The following is a 25,010-nucleotide window of genomic DNA, read 5'->3' on the forward strand; positions in this document are numbered from 1 at the left end:
CAGATATGATGATTAAGAACACCACACAGTGTTGCTTCCTGTTATGCCTACACTACAGCATTGTGTTGGCTTTTTTTTTGTTTGATTGTTTGTTTTCCTCCTTAAAAATATATTTCCACTGAGAAGTCCAAGCCAAAAAAGCAGAAAACTAAATATGAAGTGTTCTTTCTGCTTCCTCCAAGAGGTCAGTAAGTAACTAGTCAACCATAAAATAAGAAGAGATTAAAAAATAAATGAACAGTAAATGAAGACTTGCTGCTACTTCCCCAATTTCATCAGTGGTCTAATTACTCCCCACATATTAGTTCACTAGTTTGTATCACAATGGCCCATAGCTGTCACAGCAGTCAGAAGCGGTGGCAGTCAGCCAACATTTTGCAAAGGGTCTAATAATCAGAACTGAAAGTTTTCACAGAATGGGTGTCAATTATTTTTTGAAATACAGACCTCCTTGAGGCATTTCAAGTGAGGCACAGAATAAGGCATCCAAAATCATTAATCATTTTTTCAAAAAACTTAACAATGTTGTATAAATACAGCTATTTTAATGGCACTGATATGACCTGATACAGAACATAAAGTAGCTTAGCTCTTTGGATATAGATGGCAATGCTTTAGCAAGGAGGGTTGGACTTGATCTGTAAAGCTCTCTTCCAACCCCTGCAACTCTGTGATTTCTCCTGTTGATTCACAGAATCATAGAATGGCCTGGGTTGAAAAGGACCATAAAGATAAACTAGTTTCAACTCCCTGCTGTGTACACAGTCACCAACCAGGCTGCCCAGAGCTACATCCAGCCTGGCCTTACATGCCTCCAGGGATGGGGCATCCACAACCTCCTTGGGCAACCTGTTCCAGTGTCACCACCCTCGGTGTGTAAAACCTCATATCCAACCTAAACCTTCCCTGTCTCAGTTTGAAACCATTCCCCCTTGTCCTATCACTATCCATCCTCGTAAACAGTCATTCCCCCCTCCTGTTTATACGCTTCCTTCAAGTACTGGAAGGCCACAATGAGGTCCCCCCAGAACCTTCTCTTCTATAAGCTAAACAAGCCCAGTTCCTCAACCTTTCTTCATAAAAGATTCAACAGCATTGCTTCTCAGCTATTTCTCTTGAGGTCATTTCAAATGGTAATTGACACAAAAGAAATAACTTTCAGCTATTGAGTCAACATAACCATTTTTAGCAATGATCAAGCCCAGTGTGCTGTTGGGACATTGGCTCACAAAGTCAAGGAGGTGGCAAAAGCCACAGCTCAGGTGAGAGCAATTACAGATTGCTTATATATTCTCTGACAGGACTGTTTCTTTCTTCTCATTGCAATGACAATCAAAATTATTGGCCTCCATAGCTTGCATCTCTTCATCCAAGGTCGGGAACCAAACTCTACTGGACAACTCAAAACATGCAATCTATGCCTAATTTTGACATGTGATGTTAGTCGAAAGGAAAACCAGTATTCAACACTGCCAACAGTCTGAAGTACCAAAATACCAATAATGGAAGTTTGCTTTAGATAAGATTTAAGTACGGAATAAATGATTTTTCTTTTCTTACATGAGCTAAAACTGAACGGTTACTTACTTGTTTTGTTTCCCCAACGTGAACATGGTCCTTCTGTTTTTCTTCATACATGTTTCTCAAAATAGAGATAATCAGCTCATTCTCTTTTTGATCATTTCTTGGTCTCAATTTCTTTAATTAAAAACACCACAAGCACAGTCATATGCATTCATAAAATGATCAGCAAACATCCCACCTTTTTCATTTCTCACTGTCAATATCTAACTACAAGTTTGAATTAGTGCTACTGTATCAGTCCACCAGAGGACAGCAGAGTCCCAAGAAAAGCAGCAACACAGCCAGAGAAACACTTCAATCACACTACCAAAATGACAGATTTTGTGTGAAAACTAAAGGCCAATTATAAAACTATGAAACTTCTACATGGAAATAACAACTTCAGAGTACATTTTTGTCCATTAAAAAAAAAAAAAATGCAGTCCTGAGTTTGCAGCATACACAAAGTGTGTCTTGCTGTTATTCACGATGCTTCTAGTCATCTTTCTCACTAGAAATTTCACTTTTGGAAAATGACAGGCGTCTTATAAATTAATGTGCAGGGCTGTACAAGGTGAATATAGCTACCTCTGCTGCACTCTATTTGGATATAAAATAATGCATTAAAAAAACATTAAAAACAATTAGAGGATTTAATCATATAAAACATGGTTTTCCAAAGTTAGGTTTAAAGCCTACTGAGGTAATGCAAGAGATGCAATACAGAGGAGCTAATGCCAGGAGAGCATCTTAGATGAATAAATAATAACCTGAGAAAGACAATTATGCATATCCAGGTTACAACATAGCTTTATGAACACAGTAAATAATTTCTATTAATAAATATGAAATAAAAAATTTCAGTCGCTCCAACTAAAAAGAACAACAGAAGAACATATGCAGGGAGATATATTTTACCACTGATTTAACCAAAGTTCATTGCTTGCAATGCTTCTTACAAGAAGCATTAACAAGGTCCTTAAAACATGTACAGACTACTAAGAAGGCAACAGTGCCTGCTAGCTGCTATATACAAACAAACTGAGTCACTCCATAGAGCAACTTCCAAATTTGGTAATGGATGATAAATTGCCAAATGGAAACAGACAAAGACAGAGGGTGTAATGACTCAAAACAGGAAGGGAACGGTACTAAAAAAAAAAAAAAAGTTAGAAGTTTCCTAATCTAATGTGACAAGCCCAATGACATTGCCTTTAATGTTCATCATACATCTTAAATCCAGCTATGCTTTCCTCCACGCTTGAATCTTATTTAAAAGATAGAAAGTTTAACTTCTTTTTAGTTAGTTCAATGAGTATTAAGAGCTTGGTTAACTTTTATGCAGGACATCTTCTGATCTGGCAACGTTACAGTATTTTGTTTTGGCCACTCTCAACGTTGAGGATTCTCAAAGTACAAGTTCCTGCCTTGACCCACAAAAAAAACATATGCGGTTTTCCCTGTGACAAGTTAACGCATTAGAAGAATAAAAAGAAGAAAAATAAGCAAATTTCGAGATAAAAACCATCAAAAATAATGATGCAGAAAATAAAGCACAAGGTGATCAATAGTCTATGATATAAATACACTGAATAGTTCACAAAAAAAATTAGAATCATTTTGGTTCTTTACACTAAAGCTTACCTTAACCTCTTCAAAAACAGAAGCCTGTTCCTGGCTATTTAGTGTTGTTAGATGTTTTTGTAGTTCTAGTTTAGTCTTAGAAGGATGTAGCCCTAATAAGAGGAACAAAATTGTCAGAAATATGTATAAAACGAAAGCTAAAGCTCATCAGTACCAATTTTTTGAGCTGACCCTTTGCAACCATTTCATAACTGGACATAAGAAAGAATGGTAGATTAATTTAAAGTTACTACTGAAGTCATCTTTAAAATGAGGGACATGAACTCTTTACAGCAAGGAGAATTACTGAGCACAGACCAGGATTATACTCTTAGCTGATCTAGAAGATCCCATCATCACAGAAAACAAAATTAACCCATAACCTAAAGCACTTTCATAGACTATTTTGCTGGTGTTTTTATTCAGTAACTGCCTGGGCTTCAGTTGCTGTATATTTTCTAACAGCTTTCTCTGATTTGTAAGCCTTAACACACTTTTGAAAAAGAACAAACTTACTGCATATTAGCAAAGAAGTTATTTGTTTTTTGCTGAGAATATTTACTGACAGCCTAAAGCTAACTACTTTCCCATTCAGATTATTTTTTTCCTGCTCTCACCCTAGATTAAATTTCTTCCTTTTATTTTCTGTGGAAGAATAGCAAACCATCAACAGTATTTTGTACTTCCATTTCTGATCATGGCATTTCTCCTTCAGAACAAGATGATTAAAGACATAAGATTCCTTTGCACTGAAGAATTTCTCCAAAAACTGATTGCTAGCTGAAGGCCAAAGCAGAGTTGAAAGTGGTTTTGGAGGTTCTCCAATTTCAAAATTAATACTGGATAGTTTTTAGTCCAACAAGCTAGTTCTGTGATCTGGTAAGCTACTGTTGCCATCTAATCACCCAAGAAATCATTTAAATGAATGAAGCCCAATGGTGAAATTTGCTGAAATGCAAATAATTGTTTTGCTCTTTTGTCTTAAGCTTGTTTTCTAGGCTATAATTGCTCCATTTCTACGAAGGAGCACAGATTGACACAAACAAGCACATTGAAAACTCAACAATTCATATTCAGTGGCTCTGTAATGCCATTAGCTAATCAGATTCAACAGGACAGCAGGTTATTGCAGTATACATTCTTGAGAACTTTCTTATCTGCAATTTGCTGTATTCATATGGCTAACCGTGGTAGGCTACTTGCAATTCAGACACATTTAAATTGTTAATTTGTTTTCAAAAATCAACTGAAATACAAGATGGGAGCTTAGATTGTTTGAAAATTCTTATTAGGTTACAGGTAATTTTACACGATAGTACTCTATCTAAGAGAGACTGGCGCTCCATTTTTTTTCCCCCCACAACTGAAGTTCTATTTAAGCATTCATTCCCTACAGTTTCGCACATAAGACTGTCCACCAAAAAAAATGTTTGAAAAAAGAAAAAAAAATTGACCATAAAATTCTTTATACCCCACCTTCTATCTTTTCACAGAGTTTATGCAAGCTTTGCAGAGGACACGTTTCGCAGAGCTGTGGCTGTGCCTTGGAAGTTTGTTGCACAGCAGCCACAGTGAAAGCCTGTTTCAATGTCATCATGATTTCATCAACCTAAAAAGAACAGAGTGCAAAAGAACAATTTCACTTCTCCACAGAGCTTCTCTTTCCCCTAACACAAACACAACAGAATGGCACTACTGTTTGGGAAGGTGTGTATGTTAAGCAAAAAAGAGTTGTTTATGCACAGAAGCAGCACAGGAACTCATAAGCACAAAAAAACTTATTATTAAGTCATTTCTTCCAGGCTAACCATTTTTGTTTTTGTGGTATAGTAATAGACACTGCTTCTATCCGGGAATATTTTCTTGTATATGATTAAAAGGAAAAAACCCCACAAAAACTTGAGCCTACTGCAGTGAGGCACTCGACTGACCCACAGCACAGTAGCATAGTCCGAGGGTAGAAGATATTCAGCAAAATACAGAACATAAGATAACAATGGGTCTCTCTTTTCTTTCACTTACCAGTGCTTCATCTGTACATTGAAACACGTAGCAAACGAAGTGGAAGCCTCCATTTTCTGAAGACTCTCTGCAGATGAATCCAAAGTGATCCACATGTCTAATTCCCTACCACAAAAACAACAGCAACAAAATAGTTCCATGTTAAGTGTTTTGCATCTATTTTTTTTCCTATTAAAAAAAAGCACATAAGGTCAACAGGATAGCAGAGACATTGTGTATCTATGTTACGGCTACATTAAAATCATAAGGTCATTTTAAAAAGTCTCCTCTGTTACAGAGCCTTCATGATTTAAATTTCATTTGTAAGACGCTTTGTTTTATTGTAAGTGGGACTGATTATAGATCCACTGGAAAACACTCACAAGGATAAAGGAACACTACTTAATATGTATTTTACTTAACAGTGGAGCTGCTTTGCTCTGTTTTTTCCCTTTTTCTTAAGTAGACATAATTGTTTTAGATTTGTAAGAGCAAATAAAGCAAGTGAAAAAAAAATCGATACACGTATGTATTTTAATCTAAAAGCTTGGCTATTTAAAAATGAAAAAGGTTTAATGTATTAAAAATGAATCATGGAAGCATTATTGCTCCTAAAAGACATGCAACATCAGGTACAATCTACTTGAACAGTAGATAAACATTACCTCCTGGTAAAATGCTAAGGAAGATATTCAATTGCTAGAATTTTTTCTTTCAGGAAATGACTTTCAGATAAGTAGGATCAGGTCATATCTGTGCATGTCTCCTCAGTGCACAATTTGTGGTTAAACCTTATGATGAATACCATGCAGAGTGGTAGAACTGATACAGATTCGGTTGCACTCAGTATCCTTTTGTTACCTTCTAGCTAGCATGGTACAACCACACTATAGTGAAGCAAGCTGTTAGATCAAAAAGTCACAATAACCACTCGTAATGATCAGAAATTTCATAAAATAAGAAATTTCAGTGAGGGTTATGTAATTTGAAGATAGCTAGCACAACATTTTTTTTCCCCCCTTCTTTTCCCTGTTAACTCAGCAGGAATTTCTGAATATTCTCTTTGTCATTTTATCGCAACGAAAATATTTCTTAAAAAACAACACTGAAACAGAATACTTCTATAAAACAAAAGGGGCACGTAGCCCAAAAAGAATGCATGGTAGCATCAAACATTCTGCACCAACTCAAATGTTTTATCATTCAGAATACTAACAATAAACCCTCAAAGCATGACAGCTGAATAAAGGAAAATAACACATATAAATACCCAGCTTCCCGGCGTTTACCCACATATTTACCCACAGACAACAAAGACTTTATCACACAAATATCAGATACTGATATACCACGAGAACAAGCAGATCAGGACACTCAAATAATATCAAGTCCTCAGCTTCTCCAGCTCTAGCTCCACTGGATGCTCAAGCTAAAGCACTTTAGGTGGGTAATTATATAATGCATGAAAGGGCTGATACAAACTTCTGTGACCTTTCTTTAACATCCCTGCCCATGGTTCTTCTCCTGAAAGTCCAATCACTGCAGTAGAGGAAGAGCACCTGGGACAATGGCCGTGCACATAGAATTGCAAGGTACCAACAACAAGCAATTGCTCTCAGCTGTTTCAGATCAGCAATCTCTGACACTGCCCCAAGGTCACATGCTTCTTCCTTCTATTTCCAGGATCTTACTGGTGAGGTGGGCATTCTGGAAATTAAGCACTGGTTCTGATTTCCCCTATAATTTACCTCCAGTGCCTCCAAGAAAAGTTTAATTAAGAAGGCCGTATTTCCAAGATAAATATGTAAGATAGTTCTGGTTAGTCTTCTAAATTTGCATTCTTGGGGTAAAAGCCCTTGGGTCTGCAGCTCAGGATCAACACTCATCAAGCTGACACAAAATCTGCCCAACCACACATGCTTCAAACAGGAGGACAGACTCAATCAGACTTGCCTGCTACTGCCCTGAAAGGCATGACAGTCTGCTGACCTGCAGGGCATGACATGAAGTCTGTCTAGCTGCTGCCTAGGGAAAGGGCCAACGGGAACATGGGGATGACTTTTTCTGTGAACAAGGGATTCTCTTCAAAGCTCTTATCTGACATCATGCAAACTAGTGAATTTACTCCAAAATTTTTAGAATAGGTACATGTATATTTAATGATGAAAGCTTTCCTCATCAGTTTATTTAAAAAAGAACAAACAAACCAACAACCATATCACAAAACAAATAAGCTACAATTATAGCAAATAATAGTCCTAACATCTAAAAATGGGTACATAAACCTATCGCAAACCTTCTAGCAAGATCCCAGTATCATTTAGACTGTAAGACACTGAGTAGAATGTTGCTACGCAAGATAAGCAAGTGCAAAATAGTGTGAGAAAGCCAGTGAATGAGGAGGCTCTGAAATATGCCTTCTCTCATTGCATCACACACATTACCTCTGCACTGCAGACTGTTGTCTTTTACTCACATGTAATTTATGCTCTTGAAAATTAAATTCAGAGGTATTGTTTCAGAAAACTCTTACAAATTGTTTTCCCCTCTCATAATCTCTCCTTGAAAAATACAGCGATACAACTCAGAAAATCACAGATTTGCACAATTCTCAATAATGCCTGCTGAAATTGCAGCCAGAAATCACCAGGTTGTTTCTTCGAACTTGTATTATTCATCCACCAGACAGGGAAGTGAGCCTTTACGTCAGAAATTACAATGCAAAAAACAAGGACAGTCTGACAGAATTACTGATTAACTAGCAACTTGTAAACAGCAATTACTGAAATCATGCGGTGAGAATCCATATGAAAAGCTGGGAGATAAATCCATAAGGATTCATAAGTGGAGAATATATATACACATCTATTTGTTTGCTTTCAAGAAAGAATACGCACCCCATCTTACCTGAGAACAAAATGATATTTCTTTAAAGCTTTTCTCAATTGCTACTTTTTTTGTGTCAGGACTGATAAGGTAAACTTCAGACTGGCCAATCTAAAAAATAAAAATAATAATAATAAAAAAAAGCAAAAATAACAGGATGACAACAAGTAACATTAGAATTACTTTTTTTCCTCATTACAAAAACATTTCCTGAACAAAATCTCTAACTTTATTCTAGCTGTACTCCTAAACCAATCAGAGAATTATTACTCAATAAGGAGAGAATAAACAGCATTGGTTTGGCATTCAGAGCACTGCACAATGAAATCTGATTTAATTTCACATTTGAAACATGAGATTGAGAACAGCGATTAATTAGATGATTGTAATGTTATACCATAAGTAACTCATTTCACACTGAGAAAATGTATTAACACTCTTGTCTTAGTTTCTACAGCCTTGGCACACACCATATTACAAAAGCTACTGAATAAAATGCCCCAAAATTTAAATCCATGTGTATGCCTCTAGCTGTATTCCACTCTATTTATTTACTTACTGGAGGGAAGAAGTAGTTGGATTTTATTTATTTAAGATACTCATAACATCTAATTTAAAGGCTCTAACTATAAAAATAAAGTTACTGGAGTGTATTTTCTAACCTAATTTAATCTGTAGGCTGTTTGCACAGCAGTGACTCCAGAGCTGACACAAACTTTTGATGGATGAAGGCTTTTTATAAGGTTTATATTTTATTGTTTCATATTTCTCAACTCTTGGCAATACCTTTATAATATTTTAAATGATTGTGTTCAGACTCCTAACAGTTCTCAGCACATCAGAAAGTCTGATGAGGGTAAGTCTTGTATTAGATTTTTAAAAAGAAGCTGCAGAATTTGGAAATGAGGCTATCAGCAGGTGACTGATGTTATATCCAAGCTGGAGCTGCATGCCTCTCTGAGAACTGCTGTACGTTTTTAATATAAAGGAGAAGTGTACTCACTGGAGTGAGAGGACCTGGACTCAAATATGCCCATCTCTAATCTTCCTGATTCTAAAATAGGTATATGAATTAATAATGGAATTATTACTATTATCTTATCTAAGATATTATAAGGGAATCTATTCCCTTATAATAAATAAGGGGCTTTTACATTTTCTGTGTGAAACATCTGCTCAGGAGAACATAAAGATGGAATTGTTTTTGCTAGAGTGCAAAATGTCACTCCATCTTCTTCCATTCCTGCCTCTGCTACCAGTCTGACACAAGTAAACAGAAGTTTTTAAACCAGATATAGCTAACTACATCTCTTACTATTACTTTTTTTTTTTTTTTTTTTTTTTTTTTACAGACATACAACCTTGGCAATCAGAGGCAGCTCTTTTTCCTCCTAAAAAATGCTGTTACTGCTTCTAAAAACTGCCATCCCTAAAAGCAGCTGACAGATCTGAGATGAGCTCATAACAGACAGCTATAGCAATCAGCTCCAGATTTGTATGATATTACGAAACACAAAACATGATAAGTAAAATGTCAATCAGAAGGATTATAAGAAGTGGCATACAGTACAAACCCTTACTTCTTTCTAAGGTCTTGAAAAGGTACTTTTGCTGCTTACTTATCATGATAAGAGGATTTCCAGACACACAAAAGCAAGACAGCAGCGTACGTAGTGTGGAGTAGGGGAGGGAGTCACTGTACAACTGCATTATTACTCAGAAATTACACTGCTTATCATAGGACATAAATTCTACTAGCCCACATCATGGTTCGTTTCTTCTGCCCCAGTTACATGTAATTCATTCATCTGTGAATTTATTTCTTCTGTGAATATCCAGAGTAACTACACATACTGTATTGCAATTGTGTAACTAGGAACTAACTTCCTGCTGCATTCTAAAAAGTTTTCTTTAGAAGCCCAACACTTCAGATAGCGCTGTTTTAAAGTGCATAGCACAAAGCCATTTTAACTACATAAAATACTTTATACTGACAGGTAGTGCTTTATAAAGAAGTAGGCGACTTTAGTTTTAGCTCTGGTAATTGCAATTAAGTTATTAAAAAAGTAACTGCCATTTGCAAGAAAAAGAGCTCTGCTGTTCGCCATTCCAAACTCCAAGATGTGAGAACACCACCATTAGCTGCAAATCTTGCTTTACCGTGAACAACATTGTCCGGTTTTCTGCAATGTCTGTTGGCTGCACAACACTGTGTCCATAGATAAGTTGACTTTTTAGGTTTAGTGAAATGGCATCTTCTTCAAAAGACCTGACAAAGCTGTTACCCCTATGGCTTCCCTCTTGAAAATCCTTCTTAAAAGCCAAGGAACGAAGTCCAGGTTGTGAAAAGGATTTCCTAATTGGCCTTTTCTCCTCCTCTTCACCCATCAAGGGCTGGAAGACAGACCGAAATTTGTTGCTGAAAGAGAAGCCTCCGGAGTTATTGGCAGTTTCATGTTGTTGGGATGAGGAATCGGAATCTGACTTTTTTGTACAGCTCGCATGATTAAATTTCTCAATGCATTCATCTATGAGCGCTGGGGGTGCATTTTTATGTGCTACAGTCACACGTCCACAGAACAGCACCTCAAACTTTTTGGCAAAAGGGTCTTCAATATCTGAAAGATTATTCTGAAACTCCTCTTGACGAGCAATTTTTCCAGCCTGTCGAATAGAGCTTATAATCTCAGGCACCTGTAAGAGGAAAAAAAATCCACAAGATTAGCATCTTCTGCTTCATTGCAAGCAAGTTGCAATACTAAAAGGGGCCCCCTGCTGTAATTGTTCTTAAACGACTGATCTGTTTTTACTTTCTAAAAGACCAGACAAAGTGATCCTGTATTTCTCCAACAGATCTATGTTACAATAAGATAAAACACTGACTAGATAACTGCCCATTTGTTTCTCCATCCAGAGTTCAGCATCATCCACGTGGTACCACAAGAGCACTGCAGGTGTCTGTTGACATTGCACTGCTCTGATTCACCTGAGACAAAGGTTCCTCTGCAGCACATGCTGCTGCCACAGGGCCATGATCTTTGGTTACAGGAGAGAATTCTGCCAGCTTCTTAATCCCCCCCAGATTACTTTGAGAACAGGTCATACCAAGTGTGGCTATTTCCTGACAGAACAAATGTTCCCCATAAAGAATCGACAGCTTACTTCACAAGTGTTCAGCTGCAGACAGCACAGAAGAAAGCCAGGGAGCAGTAGATTAAAGTCCAGGAGAGAAGGATTAAAGTCTAGGAGAGAAGACATCCCTGAGCCTACAAAATACACTGGAGATGCAACCTCCATCTTCTTCAGACATTTCTATGGCTTATCATAACAACAATATATGTAAACCAATAGAGGAAACAGCAAAGGACTTGGAGAGAGAGAGAAAAAAAAAAGTTACATAATAAAAACTGAGTGTACTCCAGGTGCTCATAGACTTCAGTGCGATCATTTGAACAAACAATGAATCACACACATACATATAGCTAGCAGGTTTCTAACGAGATGACGAAATACTCAGCATGACTCAGGAAGCATTGCCTCACCTTTGAGCCATCAGCTGATCCCCCAGTCAGGACAAAGGGGAAGGTAAACGCAGGGTCATGGCTGCAGGAAGATGCTCAGGCAGCTTTGTGCTTCATTTTTTAATCATGTAAAAGAAGAACTTAATGGTATAACAAACCTTTATCATCTCAAACAGCACGCATTTGCTCCATAGTCAGCTCAAAGTCCATTTCAGTTTTATTCATCTCACAATTTTTTAGCCACTTAACATATTAGGATGAAGCAGCTAGTAACCACATCCAGTTCATGGGACACTTGTGTACATTAGATGTTCATCTCTTTTCATTAATGAGGAAAAGATACTGAATAAGATGCTGAATAAGAAAAGAACAAAACATTTTTTTCCTGGAACTGCTCTTGGTTTTAAACTCTTTTCACCCTCCTGTACCATTCCAGGCCTTTTATGCAGCTATCTGGAAATTAAGAATGAACATGTTTTGTGCTTCTCTGACCCCAGCTCCCTCAGCAAACAGACCTGGATGTACATGGAGAATAACTAAATGTATTTAAAAAAATGGGAAAAGAACAAAATTTATGATGTGTAAATTAAACATATCTACTTTTAATTCTTAAAATAAACTACAAGGCTCTATCCTGGCAAATGTTTATCACGATGAACTGTTTCCAGACTAAGAAGCACATCACTAGGCATTATGATTCTACAACCCCGAACTTCAGGAGAGCAGACCTGGGCCAGCTCATGGCTCTGACTGGAAGAATTCCTTGGGAAATTGCAGTGGAAGGAAGTGGAATCTAGGATTGCTCGTTGATTTTCAAGAACCAGCCCCTCTAAGAAAAGTCCACCTCTTCTCGTGGTACTCAGTGAAAAGAGGCAATGCACACAATCTGAAATACAGGAAATTCCACCTGAATGTAAGAAAAATATCTTCTTGATTGGAAGGGTGGCCACACACCAGCACAGGTTGCCCAGAGAGGTCACAGTCCCCCAGTCACTGAGATACTCAAAGCCTGAGTATACTGCCTGAGTAACCTGCTCCAACTGACCCTGCTGTGAGCAGGAGGCCCAACAAGATGCCCTCCAAAAAACATGCCCTTCCCAACTCAGCCTGTGGAGTTAGATACCAATATCTCTACAAACACACAAGTAATTGTGCCTACTGATCTGTGGTAGAAATCTGTCGCTTACATGTATGATTTCCTTTTGCTGCATAAATTCTGTCTTCTAAAATAATTCTATTCTTAAGTGTTTTCTGACTTATTTCTCAGTATAAATATGTAATTAGTGGTGAAGATTATTCCTGTAATCAGCAAAATAACTTGTGGTGACCTAAAATTATTTCCCTAAAAATTATCCCTGACTACCTAAAATTACTTCCCTGAAACCACAAAAATAAGCAACATAAGCCACACTGAATCTTTACCAAACAGATCTTCTCATGAGCCAAATAGGACTGATGGACTGAAAGTACAGCTGAAACTGAACTGAAAGAAGAGTTTCTATAACCTCTAAAACTAACAATGGACTGCTGATATCTTTTTTTGTTTGTTTTTAAAGTTATTTCTGCTATGATTAGAATGTTTATTTTTCAGAAGCAAAGCACAGAACTGAAACATCGAGTGCTCTTGTGATTTGATTCTTGGGTAATCACGCAAAACAAGCCATATCTACAACTTCTTGATGTAGATTTGTGTGTTGGTCAGCTCCTATACTGCGTACAGTATACTGTTTTTTTTTCCCCACACTGGATGTGAAGCTTATCATTTTTAGATCTGAAGTACATTAATTTATAGATCTAATTGATTAAAAAAAATGTTGAGAGTCTGCGGAGTCATTTGTTTTAGAATCACAGAATAATTTAATTTGGAAGCAATTTCTGAAGGTGCTATTGCCCAACCCCATGGCCTCTTGCCCCAGTGAGAAACCTACTGCTTCCACAAGTCATGGCTCCATCAGCTAGGATTTTCTCTGTGACAAGTCTCACCTACTAGTTCAGCCAGATAATGAACTAAATACACATAGAACAATCACAGTCTTTAATCTCTCGTCAAATTAAAAAAAGATGTATTCAAAACAATAGAATTTCCTTACATTTCAACATAAATTAAAAGGTAGAAAAGAAACTTTTCAAGTTCATTTCCATTTTAGTGAAAGACCTTTATATATTCAGGTCTTATCTTAAGTGTCTTCGTGGCATTTTATTATATTGCTTGGAATCTGCTCTACAACCCCCTTGACCTCAATAACTTTCTCCAGTCATTAACTTCAAGTCTTATTTACCAAATGTTCAGTTCCTTGCAGTACTTTAATTACTGGCTTTCTTCTTCTACTATTTGTTGACTTTTATGCCTCCCACCAAGACTTAATACAGAAAGGGAGGCAGAAAGTTCATGGTTCCTCTATGCCCTGGATGACAACAATGCTTTCCAAGCTTCCACCACTTTACTTTTATGTACGTAAACACGCTGTGGTTTCCCATCAAAGCAGGGCTTGTGCCAAGTACTTCAAATCTGTGGGTGCATGGGATCACACCTTCGCACCACAATTTCACGTCTCCAAGTGTTTGATCCAAAATTTTGCTGCTGTATGCACTCCACTCATCTTATTAACAACTAACTTGCTTCTTTCAGCAACTTTACCAGCTGTGTACGTTACTCTATCTCACAGTTCTGTACCTACCACTGGCAAAAGTCAATTTTAACTGCATGGGTTCAAAGCAGAAGGGAAGCAGAATAATAATTATATGGGAATATATAGAATAATAATCAGTAATGGGCAGCATCATTTCTCTTTACAGTATGGAATACACATGAGGTGTCACATGTAACCAGAGAACTTGTGGGTAGCTTTTCACAAAGAGAGCAAGCTGGAGCAAGCTCACAAGACTGCAAAGGGCAGCACCAAGAGCAAACTGCCAGGCTAAATACACAGCAGGGATATGGGCGGGGAAGGGCTGTGACACCAGACTGTAAAGCATGACAGTAACAGCTTCTCAACTTCCGTAAGGGAAATCTCAGTGGCTGACTATCACCCCAGACCTGTGAAAGGAAAAGTTATCGTGCTTCATATCTACCTGTAGGTGTTGCTTGCTTTGTTAGGCATTGAATGGGCATTACACAGAGATTCGGATAAATCAGAGCACTGGGGCTGACTGAAGTTTTGCTAGGATGTATGCATAAAGCTGATGAACAAGAATGCACTAAAAACGTTCTGTGTGGGGCAGAAAAGAGTCATCTGCTTAAACCTAGATCCTTTTGACCTGGAGCCTGGTGGCTGAGTGACACTAGCACACTCAGAAATTAGTGACACAGCCACCACCAGGAGTGGAGCTCCACACAGCCCATGCACACTCTCACGGTTGTTATAAGTCAGAAATGTGGCAGTACTTCCTACAGGTCCACAAATTCCCAACTATAGCAGATTGATGGACCATATATGGCATGCTGACTCCACACCATTACATTTGCTTTATTACAGACAAATCTCATCTTGAGAAGTCTCTTCGTAGCTCCTGAGACTAATGGAAATAGTTGCACTTTTGCAAAGTAAGACCATTAGGAGAACATTCCACTCAATTTAAATAGACACACCAAAAAATTACCTTTCCTTTCTAAAAAACAGTATCTGCAGAAAGCTTTTATAGATTATTGTAAACAAGTTCAGAAATAGAACATAACTGTACTCAATGTTCTAGCTAAACTGAACTAATCTATTTAGTGGTAGTGTTTCCCCCCGAGAGATGCATCATTTTGCTGACACATTTGAAAGTTGTTGTTGTTGTTGTTGTTGTTGTTGTTTTTAACAGCTCTAAAGACATACCTTCCTTAAAGTCCAAAACACCACAAAATCTGGCAAGTTTCCACAAATTATAGAATCACCAGGGTTGCAAAAGACCTCCAAGATCAGCCAGTCCAACCATCTACTCATCACCAATATTTCCCACTAAACCATGTCCATCAGTACAACACCCAAACATTTCTTGAACACCTCCAGGGACAGTGACTCCACCATGTCCTAGATTGCTGATTACCTTTTACTCCTCCCCATAAAAAAGAATGATCAAAACCAAAGTGCAATTAATGGAACACCTCCATTTTAGAGCAGCATTGAATGCAGGGGCAGTTCACTGGCTCTGAAGGAGGTACTCTTACAAAATCTGCTCTTGGGAAGCCTATTAGCATACTTTATTCCATACCTGGAAAGCTTATTACATGGCAGCAATTCATTCTTCCCCAGCCCCTTTCTCTGCTTACAGTACAAACCATTCCTTTTCATCTTGTACAGCTTTGTCAGCCCCTCCACTCAGTACCATAACTTTGAAGTAACAATAAAGCAAGTCAACAGGTATTTCAAGTAACAGGTTAACATATCTACAGTGCTACCTTCTCCATCATTCGTTTCAAAGTTCTTACCACACAATTTTACAAATGGAAAAGACAGTTGAAGATGTAATAGAGACTACTGGTCATACCTAAAGGATTCCTGGCCCACATTTTACAGAGTGACTACCTAGCATGGGAGCAACAGCAGTTGTAAAGCAATAGCTAGGAACATCTGTGCTCATTCATTATAAACACACACTAAATCTTTTTATTTTTGGTAGTGTAAGCAGCTCTCTTAACGCATTGAGAAAGGCCTATGGCAGAGCTGGAGGCTCAGGATGGGTAAAGAAGGAATCCTATTCTTAGATGGTTATAAATGGAAAGAGTCAGTGATGACATTTGAAAGTTTTCAGGACAGGTTTTTTACTTTTTTTTTTTTTAAACTGAAATGTAAGAGACAATTTAAAACAGAAAATGAGTTACTAAGGATATTTTTGGGGAGAAAGAAAACCATCAGATTAAATTCCAATAGTATAACAGAAATCAGGTTATCTCCCTGTTTCCTTGGCCCTCAAGTTTTTTCACAGTTAACAAAGTAGGTACAACTGCCAAAATAGGGCAAATTTCAAACAATTATAAGACACAAATTGTTCTCTTTTAGCAATATCCAAACTCCAAACAAGAAGGGAAGAAAACTTGAGTTGTCATATATCCTCATAACAACTGAAGTTATTTTCATTACAGGCCACTGATGCAAATGAGTTTCAGAAATCCCCCTCCTCCAGAATTTTATTTGGAAGTTTCCACTGGGGAAGGAGAAGGAAATGCTGTGAACAACTTTGACTGGCACAGTGTGCAAGTTAATCTGTGTTGCTTTACTTGCAATGGAGTTAAACAGCATCTCTCTTACTCTGCCAACACAGTAAAGTGTCCTGAGGGATGAGAAAGCCCCATATAGTCCTCCAATAATCCTCCTCCCCAGTACTGTTTGGGGTAGAATGTGATGTTTTTCATGGGAAGAGCCTTATTCAGACATTACGTTTACTTATAGAAGTCCCGAGAGAACCACAGTGCAGAAGGCAATTAGCTTCTTCCAGTATTCTGCTGACGTGGTACAAAATGCGAGCGAACCAATACGTTCTTGGAGAAACACGAATTTGTTGCTTTGTTGTGTAATAACAGATTGCAGCTGCCTCAGGTCAACTCACACATGAGCAAGACTGGAAAGCAACAGTTAATCTTCCCATGGACATCCACGTCACCAGAGATACTGCCTTGAAAACAATCCAATTCCCACTTCAGAAAAGCAGTTAGAATTTAAGTCACCTTCTCATGTGACAAGTTACTGGGAGCAACAGAGCTCTGTGAAATCCACATGTACAGTTTATACTAGCTGTTGTTTGTTTCTTCTTTTTTTCTAAAATGTATTGTAAATCATCCCAAATGATATATTTGTTTCAAATTTACTTCATTTGAACAGGAAAACTGAAATAAGATGATTGCCAGCCTTTGTTTCCTAGACCAATGGTCTTCCTAGTAATAGCTAGGTAATTTACAGAACTAACAAAGGTTTAAGTTTAATACAGTTATTGCTAATGATTTTGACCAGCCACTCCTAATGGAAAAGGAGAAAAACCAATGTAAAAATATACCCGAATAACCCCCAAAACCTAACGAGACCCTTAATATACAGGGAACATACAGAAAAATTCTTCACAAGCCACAGAATTAGGCTCTGCTTTGAATTCTGAAATGAACAACACATAGAAAGCTTACTGACTTAGCATTATTTATTATGGGCTATTCAAACTAAAACATTTATCATACAATTTAATAAAAACCACTCAGCCTTTTGTGAAGAAATTTAGCTAGCGTAGGACAGGTCATGGTTCCAACTGCCCTGGAAATTGTTTCTAAACTGCTATCAAGAAGAGTCCACAACACAGTGCTTTCTTAAATACTTTCTGCATTTATAGAAAGCTACTGATGCAATGTTAATGGGCAGCAACATGAACAGAAAGCTATTTACTCAAGATCCCCTCCATTAAGATGCAGCCAGATCACATTAGGGAAATTTGCTAGTTCTTCCTCCTAAGATCATGGAATTACTGTCTGAAAAAGCAAGTGCTTCTAATTCCTGTTGATAATAGACACATTAAGAACCTGCTTCTTCACTCCTGTTTTTAGGATGGCCACATATTTTAAAGCAGGTGAAAGTTCAACTTTTTTTTTTAAAGCTTCTTTCCCTCTCTCGTCCAGATGTGACAAAAGCCTTGCAAGAAAAGAGTTTGGAGAAAGCATCTTTGCAGAGCAGTTCTTCCACAAACTCTTACAGAACGCACCTTTAAAAGTTACAGTGTAAAATCTACCATGTCAGCATAAAGTGAAGCAAAAAAAAAATCCACAATAAAATGAGATACTAGATATCTGAAGAACATATTTAATGAGGTATTCAGAGGAAGATGATCACCATGGAAAATATGCTGTTTAATTACAGGCTGCCCACAAGACAGCATTTCTCTGCAAATGCATCAACTGTAGAGTTGGGCTACGCTCATCACCCTAAGCCTTGAAGAACATCCCACAGAGCACTGCAGCACACCCAAGAGCGCCTGCCTGAGCTTTTGTGATTCACTGGATCTCATTTCTTCATTTAAACACTGGCAACTTCGCTGGCTGTTCTCTCACTCTTTTAACTGCTACAGAGCAGCCAAGCATGGACAGTCAAAAGCGAATTTGCATGACCCACAACAAAACACAGATGTCACTGTCCTTTTTAGACAAAGCTGCACCTTCAGCCCTTAGACAAAAGTTGTCAAAACATTGATAAAAGGTAACCCTGAGATGAATGGAGCTAAGGGTTCATTCCTGAAAGCCATCTCAAGGACAAGCCAACAAGCCACCCTAGACAAGAAGCTAGAAGAGGAATTTTAGCAATGTTTCTGGATTATGGAACTGGTACTTGCTGACAAGAAATCCCATGCTGATATCCCATACAAAACTCACTACAGACCTACAGTGACAGTTCTCCATCACTGCAGTCAGAGCAAGCTAGCTGGACTGATGGAAACAAGAAAACTAGAAAACACTCTACAGATATAGACACTGCACCTTTCCCAACAAAGTGTCTTACACTGTTAGCTCAATGTAAGAAGCGTGATCCACAGAAAGACATGCTGATAAAAGTTTGTCTTCATGCTCATTTATGGAGCTCCTACTACTGTGTCAGTATTTGATAAATATCAAATTTTATCTATATCATACTTTATTCAGTCACAAATTACAATGATAGACATAAAAATTCAGAATCTGTTCTGCTTTCGATACTATGAGATTACTATTCTAAACCTACCCAGTTTCTTCCAAAAGTAAATCTTCCTTCTCCCCCTGGACCCCTTTTCCTCTCTTCAGTTAAGGCTGAGTTCCTTTAGAAAATGGAATGGTAACTACAAATGGATGACTACCAAACACCAAACTTAGCTAACTGGATAATTCACACAGCTACACCCCTTTCACGGTGACTGAATTCTGACCTTCACAGTATTTCCAAAGTATTCTATATTTAAACACTTACTCACCAAGGAAACACAGAAGTGAGTGGTAAGCATTCCACATTTCTAAAACAGATGTCACTGACTAAACGAAATCCCCACAAAAAGCTGGTGGGAGATACAAGGATGATCCCCTATGGGTCATGCTAAGAATCTAGCTGAAGGAAAGCAGTAAGGAAAGGAAGAAAAGTTTTGAAGGAAAGACTCCTTGCAAGTGTTGCTTTCTTTGACTCAAAGAATGATGTCAGCAGCAGGGACTGCTGCTATTTCAGCCACACCTAATCCACAAGACAACTGGGTTCTTCTGTTTGCTCTTTTAAGTGAAAAGCATTATCAAACCTTTAGAAACACCAAACTGAGACAAAATGCTGCCTGAATTATAAAAAACTACACGTTCATTTGTATCCAATTCTATACTTCATAAACAAAATGTAGCATTAGCTCCCTAAACTATCTTGTCAAGTGCAAAAAAAGCACTTCTGACGTCCACACAAGTCACCCCCACACAGCTGTATATCAAATGGAAATGTCAATCACATTCACAGAATGCTAAACCCTATGGGTTATATTCCAGTGGGATTTACCCAAAATTCCAGTATGTAGTTTTGGTTCATACTCTGGGTGACTACCAATAGTTCTAAACAGATATCTGGCACATCACTGTCCTAAATACCAAAACACTTCTAACACATCTCCTTTTCCATGGTTTGTCTTTGGGGATATTGGAAGCTATAAAAATGTCCAAAGAAACAAAACCAGCATTACACATTTATAGAGCACTAACCATCCACATTTCCATGACAGCGCTTCAGGGAGCTCACCTCATTGGTGAGCAGCAATGTGGCCCCGTAAACTAATAAAAGTGTGACGTTTGGTTATAGAGCCCCTTGAAATAAACACAAAGAACAAAACCAAACAAACAAAATGTTTGCTTGAAAATGCAAGGGGCTGTTTAGCTCAGCTCAGCACTGCCATTTTCAGTAGCCAGTACTGTGCCTATATAACTGCACACAGTCTGTTCTCCTCAGCCCTGCTATTTCACAAGCTATCTATACCTGAAAATCCTGTTTGGTTACTATATATCAAAGATTCCCCCTGGAAAAAAAAACAACAGTTTTTTATGATGTCACAAAGGAAAAAAGTCCAAAGCCAGCAGCTTCTGAGTTAGGAAGAAGCTTCCAGATATTTCAGCAAACATTTTTTTATTGCATTTATTGTAATTTAATGCATTTTTGAATACACTGTCAACATTTACACTTAAGTGCACAATGCCCTTGTAATGGATGGAGATGTACGATGTTATTCTCTTCACAGTGTACCTCATAGTGACAGACAGAAGTCTAACCCTCCAGAAACCCTGGACAACTTCCTCAGGCTTGACATTCTCATATATTTAAGCACTGATTTATCTCAGAATTTGTTACTGTAAGTCAATTAAGAATAACCAAACCCAATTCAGATGAAACTCAGTTCAAATAACTCAGTGATGAAAGCAAGATTCAGGGGCTAAATTTGTCCTTGCCTCAGCTTCTGCTCCCCAAGTTCCAGCTGGTCTTTCCCTCCACTCCTTCAACTGCCTGTCCTCCATGCAAATGGGAAGAAAGCTTCTCCTTGAGCTCATCTCTTGAGATGTTCTTTACATTTTTCGCATGTGTTTCTACTGAAGATTTACTTGCTAAGTCTCTAGTCAGCCTCTATAGCATATATAAAACCTCATCTCTTTCAACTTCGGGAAATGTTTCTCATCATTTGATTCAAAAATTGTAAGTATTTATTGGCTGGCACAGGAAAAAAAAAAAGCACAAACATCCCCTTAAAGGAGAGGCTTCTGAAAAATACCATTGCTTCTAAAGTCAGAGGATGGTGGAAATTACAAACTGGAACCAAACTTGCAGCTCTGTGAGCTGGCTTCCTCAAAGCAGTGTTTTGCCCAACTTTTCTCTCATGGATATTTTTATTTGGGGAACCCAGGGTCAAACCGCTGAGCTCATTTTCTCAGAAACATCTCTACTGCACATCCTATTAGCCTTCCAAAAAGCAAACCATGATTTCAAGCAGTACTTTAGATCATCATATGTAAATCAAAGTTGAACTACCATGCCACACATACATACAATAAAAAAAAAAAAAAAAAAAAAAAAAAATCAAAACTTAGTTGCACTGTCTGCCTCTAATGGGACCAGGAACCTTCCCTGATCCTGCAGGATCAACTGTGGTTTTGCTACGCTTTGGCACTGAGCACATTTACCATATGAGGACAGCTAATGGCCCTGATTTCTAGAGAGCTTCTTAGTGAAGGAAAGCAATTTTCAGCTGGAGTCTAAGTGTTTTGTTTTGAATTGCAGAGTACAGGACCTGTATTAAGAAGCAAGATCAGCTACCTCATCTGCCTTGACTTATTAAATCTGTAGGTCGACAATGAACCTGAAAGTGGATACTCATAAGAAATTAATTCAGAAAGACAAACCAGCAGAAAAGCCTTTGTAACCTGAAATCAGCATGATTGGGAATTTCACTATGGAAAGAACCAACCTCGCTAAGCAGCCTTAATGCACCTTGCAGATGCAGAGGGCACTGCCATACTCATCTGTACAGCCACAAGGGCTGCATGAGCCTGCCTGCATCCTGCACTTCTTCCACGGGGTTAGGGACATGTGAGCAAAGGGAGTATAACCAGACTGTGTATTCAGAGAAGGAAAAAGCAGGAGGGAGAATAAAAGTGAAGCAGCTCTGAAGAGAAGGTATCTGCTGAGTAAGAGCCGCTCCACCACGGGACCAAACTCATTGCAAATGCTGAGTGCACATTCCTCAGTCATTGCCGAGCCCCCGCAGGGACGCCGAGGAGTGACTGGCATACAGAGAGCAGTGGGCATGTGAAACTGGCTGCGTCTGCACTTATCTGAGTGCTGTCAGCTGGTGACAATGGTTTTACCCCAAAATGAAAGCTGATGGGGAGAAATACATGCAGCAGCAGCCTCCCATTCTCTGTCAGGGGCACGGCGTGAACCCGGCCCTGAAATCCTGTGGAAATCTGAAGTTTCCTGCATTGCAGGCATTCAGCCTGGGAGATGAGCAGGGTCTTATCCTCCTGCTCAGCCTGCCGTGTTCAAGGCTCTGAGGTTTCTTCTACAAGAGGAACCTCAGCACTTGAGCCTTCTCACCAGACTCACTCCCGATTCTTCCTTCACACTGATTCTCAGTTATTTTTCTGATTCTTGATACAGTACCCACGTTCTCAAATATATTTAGAAACAGGGCTATGGGGATCAATGCACCAGCCTAAACGAGGGTTGTACACCGCAGGAGACCACCATCATTAATTCACTTCTCCAAATATCATCTTAGAAGTAAGATGGGTTTAAAACTAAGGCAGGCTTGATAAACTTCAAAGCTTTTGAAGCTGCAGACAGTGTCAAAACGAACAGTGAAGAGTGCTTCTTAAGAGAACAAATCTTGGCTAAAAAGCAAGTCATTCATTAAGGGATTAAAGAAACCCACAGGTGTTCAGCTATGCTGGAAACTGTGAGAATTAAGAGAAGAGCCAAGTCAGTACACTTAAACAAAACACCCTCATAAGTGAGTATGATGCACACCAAAACAGAACAGGAAAAAAGACAAGATAGGCAGAATAGAAAGGAAAAGGAGGGGGAGGGATTTCTTGCTCTTCCTCATTTTCAGTCTCTCATCTTCTTCCAGAGGCAAATTAATTGCATATGCAGTTCCTGACCTACACTATGAAGTAAATTGTCACTCCCATGCATTCCTCACTAGAGGCCTATCAGGCACTCATTCAGAAAAATAATAAAAAGAATGGCAGAACATTAACAAGATCACTTCTAACAAAGCGTATTGAATTATATCAAGACTGCAATAAAAAACAATTGACATTTACCATCAGTACTCCAGTAATGCTTAAAATATCCAAGCATTTCCACACTGACTGGTGTAGAAATTCTCTTTTTTGAAGCCTTGTAACCTTCCCAAACTGAGGAAAGGTCACAGGCAATCCTGCCTCAGTAATCCTTGAAAAAAAAAAAAAAACAACAAAAACAAACCAACACTTGTTTCGCTATTGGCAATTTCAGAACATGTACTGTGAATATGCTCTAAAATCTGTTTTTCAGCACAGAAGAAACCCAAACGATCAGATTCTCAGTCTGAGCTGCAAGATGAGCCACCCATCCTGCAGCACCCACAGGCTTTTAGCTGGTGCTGGGGACCCATTCTCAGGGTACCTGAGGCCATAACAAGAAGCTCCGCTGTGCCCAGCTCTCTCCCAGAACTGGTGGGAAACTGCCATCCTGCAGCATGAGGAGGAAAGAGCTACAGACAGCAGGCCAGGACTGACTGATCCACTGCACCACCATCATCACAGAACAAGCCTTGATCTTCTCTGTAACCTTGCTTTTACATTACTTTTCTCTACTTTACCTTGTTAGCTTATAGTCCTGTAGACAAAAATTAGATGAAACTAAGCTTTTTGTAGTGTATACAGTACTCTTTTTTTGTAACTAGAAAGACACGCTATGCATAAATGGTTTAAGTAGCTGAGATTCTGAGCACGTACTTACTCGAATTGTCCATCTATACAACTTATTAGGCTAAGAACTGCTTCTTTCTCTTTATTCAGTGGTCAAGTCCTATCTGTGGCTTCTGCAAGGCTGCTTCTGAACAGAAGCTTACATTATAAAATTAAGTTAGAATCACAGCTAGGACTAAAGTTGGCAGGCTTCATTTTACTTAAATTAAATCATAGAACCATAGAATGTCCTAGATTGAAAAGGACCACAGTGATCATCTAGTTTCAACCCCTTGCTATGTGCATGGTTGCCAATCATTAGACCAGGCTGTCCAGAGCCACATCCAGCTTGGCCTTGAATCCCTTCAATGGGAAGAAGTAAAAATACTCTTAGCAACCCTGGCTGTACTGCTCTCTCCTACTGGTGAATTGATGGCATACAAGTACATCATACCTTGTTAAAAAAAAACAACTATTTCCATGTAATATTTGCAGAATGACAGTTTTGATGTAACAGTTAATGCAGTGAACTGAACATGAAGATCGAAGCACCTTTATTTATGAAAGTGTCTGCACCGTCTGCCTACAGCTGACCAAAGTTAGACTACACTTTGAATAGGCTGTGTTGTAAGGTGCTTAGTGAAGGATTTCCCTGAAGTCAGTCGTCTAGTTTTATAAATCCAGGCAGGAAAAACAGGTATAACTATTCTTTTATTTAACTAATTTTAGCAGACTAAAATAAGTCACTACTTCAAAGGTCATTACCCAGCATGGTGGGCAGCATCAACCCACACAGATTTGGCTGGGGCTTCTCCTTCAGTACACCCCAGGACTGGGCCTGCAGCACAGCACAGCTCACCGCTCACCCTAAGGAGCCTGTGCATAGACAGAAGACAACACATAGACAGGAGTAACACAGCACATAAAAGTGGCAGTGTAATGCTTACAAGCACTTGGGACTTATTTTACAGCACATGGGGGTACATTACTTCACCTGTAAATACCTCCTGGCCAGGGAATCTGCA

At 38.6% G+C, this 25,010-nt stretch overlaps 1 protein-coding gene across 2 annotated transcripts in view; it reads right to left on the reverse strand.

Moving 5' to 3' along the window:
- TBC1D1 (TBC1 domain family member 1) overlaps positions 1 to 25,010 on the reverse strand; it is a gene marked incomplete at both ends in the record, with an annotated part of 85,341 nt that overhangs the window by 37,396 nt on the left and 22,935 nt on the right. For both annotated transcript variants that reach the window (XM_079534801.1, XM_079534800.1), the window contains 6 exons: positions 1,588 to 1,698; positions 3,208 to 3,299; positions 4,663 to 4,795; positions 5,209 to 5,313; positions 8,095 to 8,184; positions 10,234 to 10,767. In XM_079534801.1, the coding sequence (XP_079390927.1) occupies positions 1,588 to 1,698; positions 3,208 to 3,299; positions 4,663 to 4,795; positions 5,209 to 5,313; positions 8,095 to 8,184; positions 10,234 to 10,767 (1,065 nt within the window). The remainder of the gene's footprint in view (positions 1 to 1,587; positions 1,699 to 3,207; positions 3,300 to 4,662; positions 4,796 to 5,208; positions 5,314 to 8,094; positions 8,185 to 10,233; positions 10,768 to 25,010) is intronic.

This window comes from Tetrao urogallus (genome assembly GCF_951394365.1).
Source record: "Tetrao urogallus genome assembly, chromosome: 4".
Taxonomy (NCBI): domain Eukaryota; kingdom Metazoa; phylum Chordata; class Aves; order Galliformes; family Phasianidae; genus Tetrao; species Tetrao urogallus.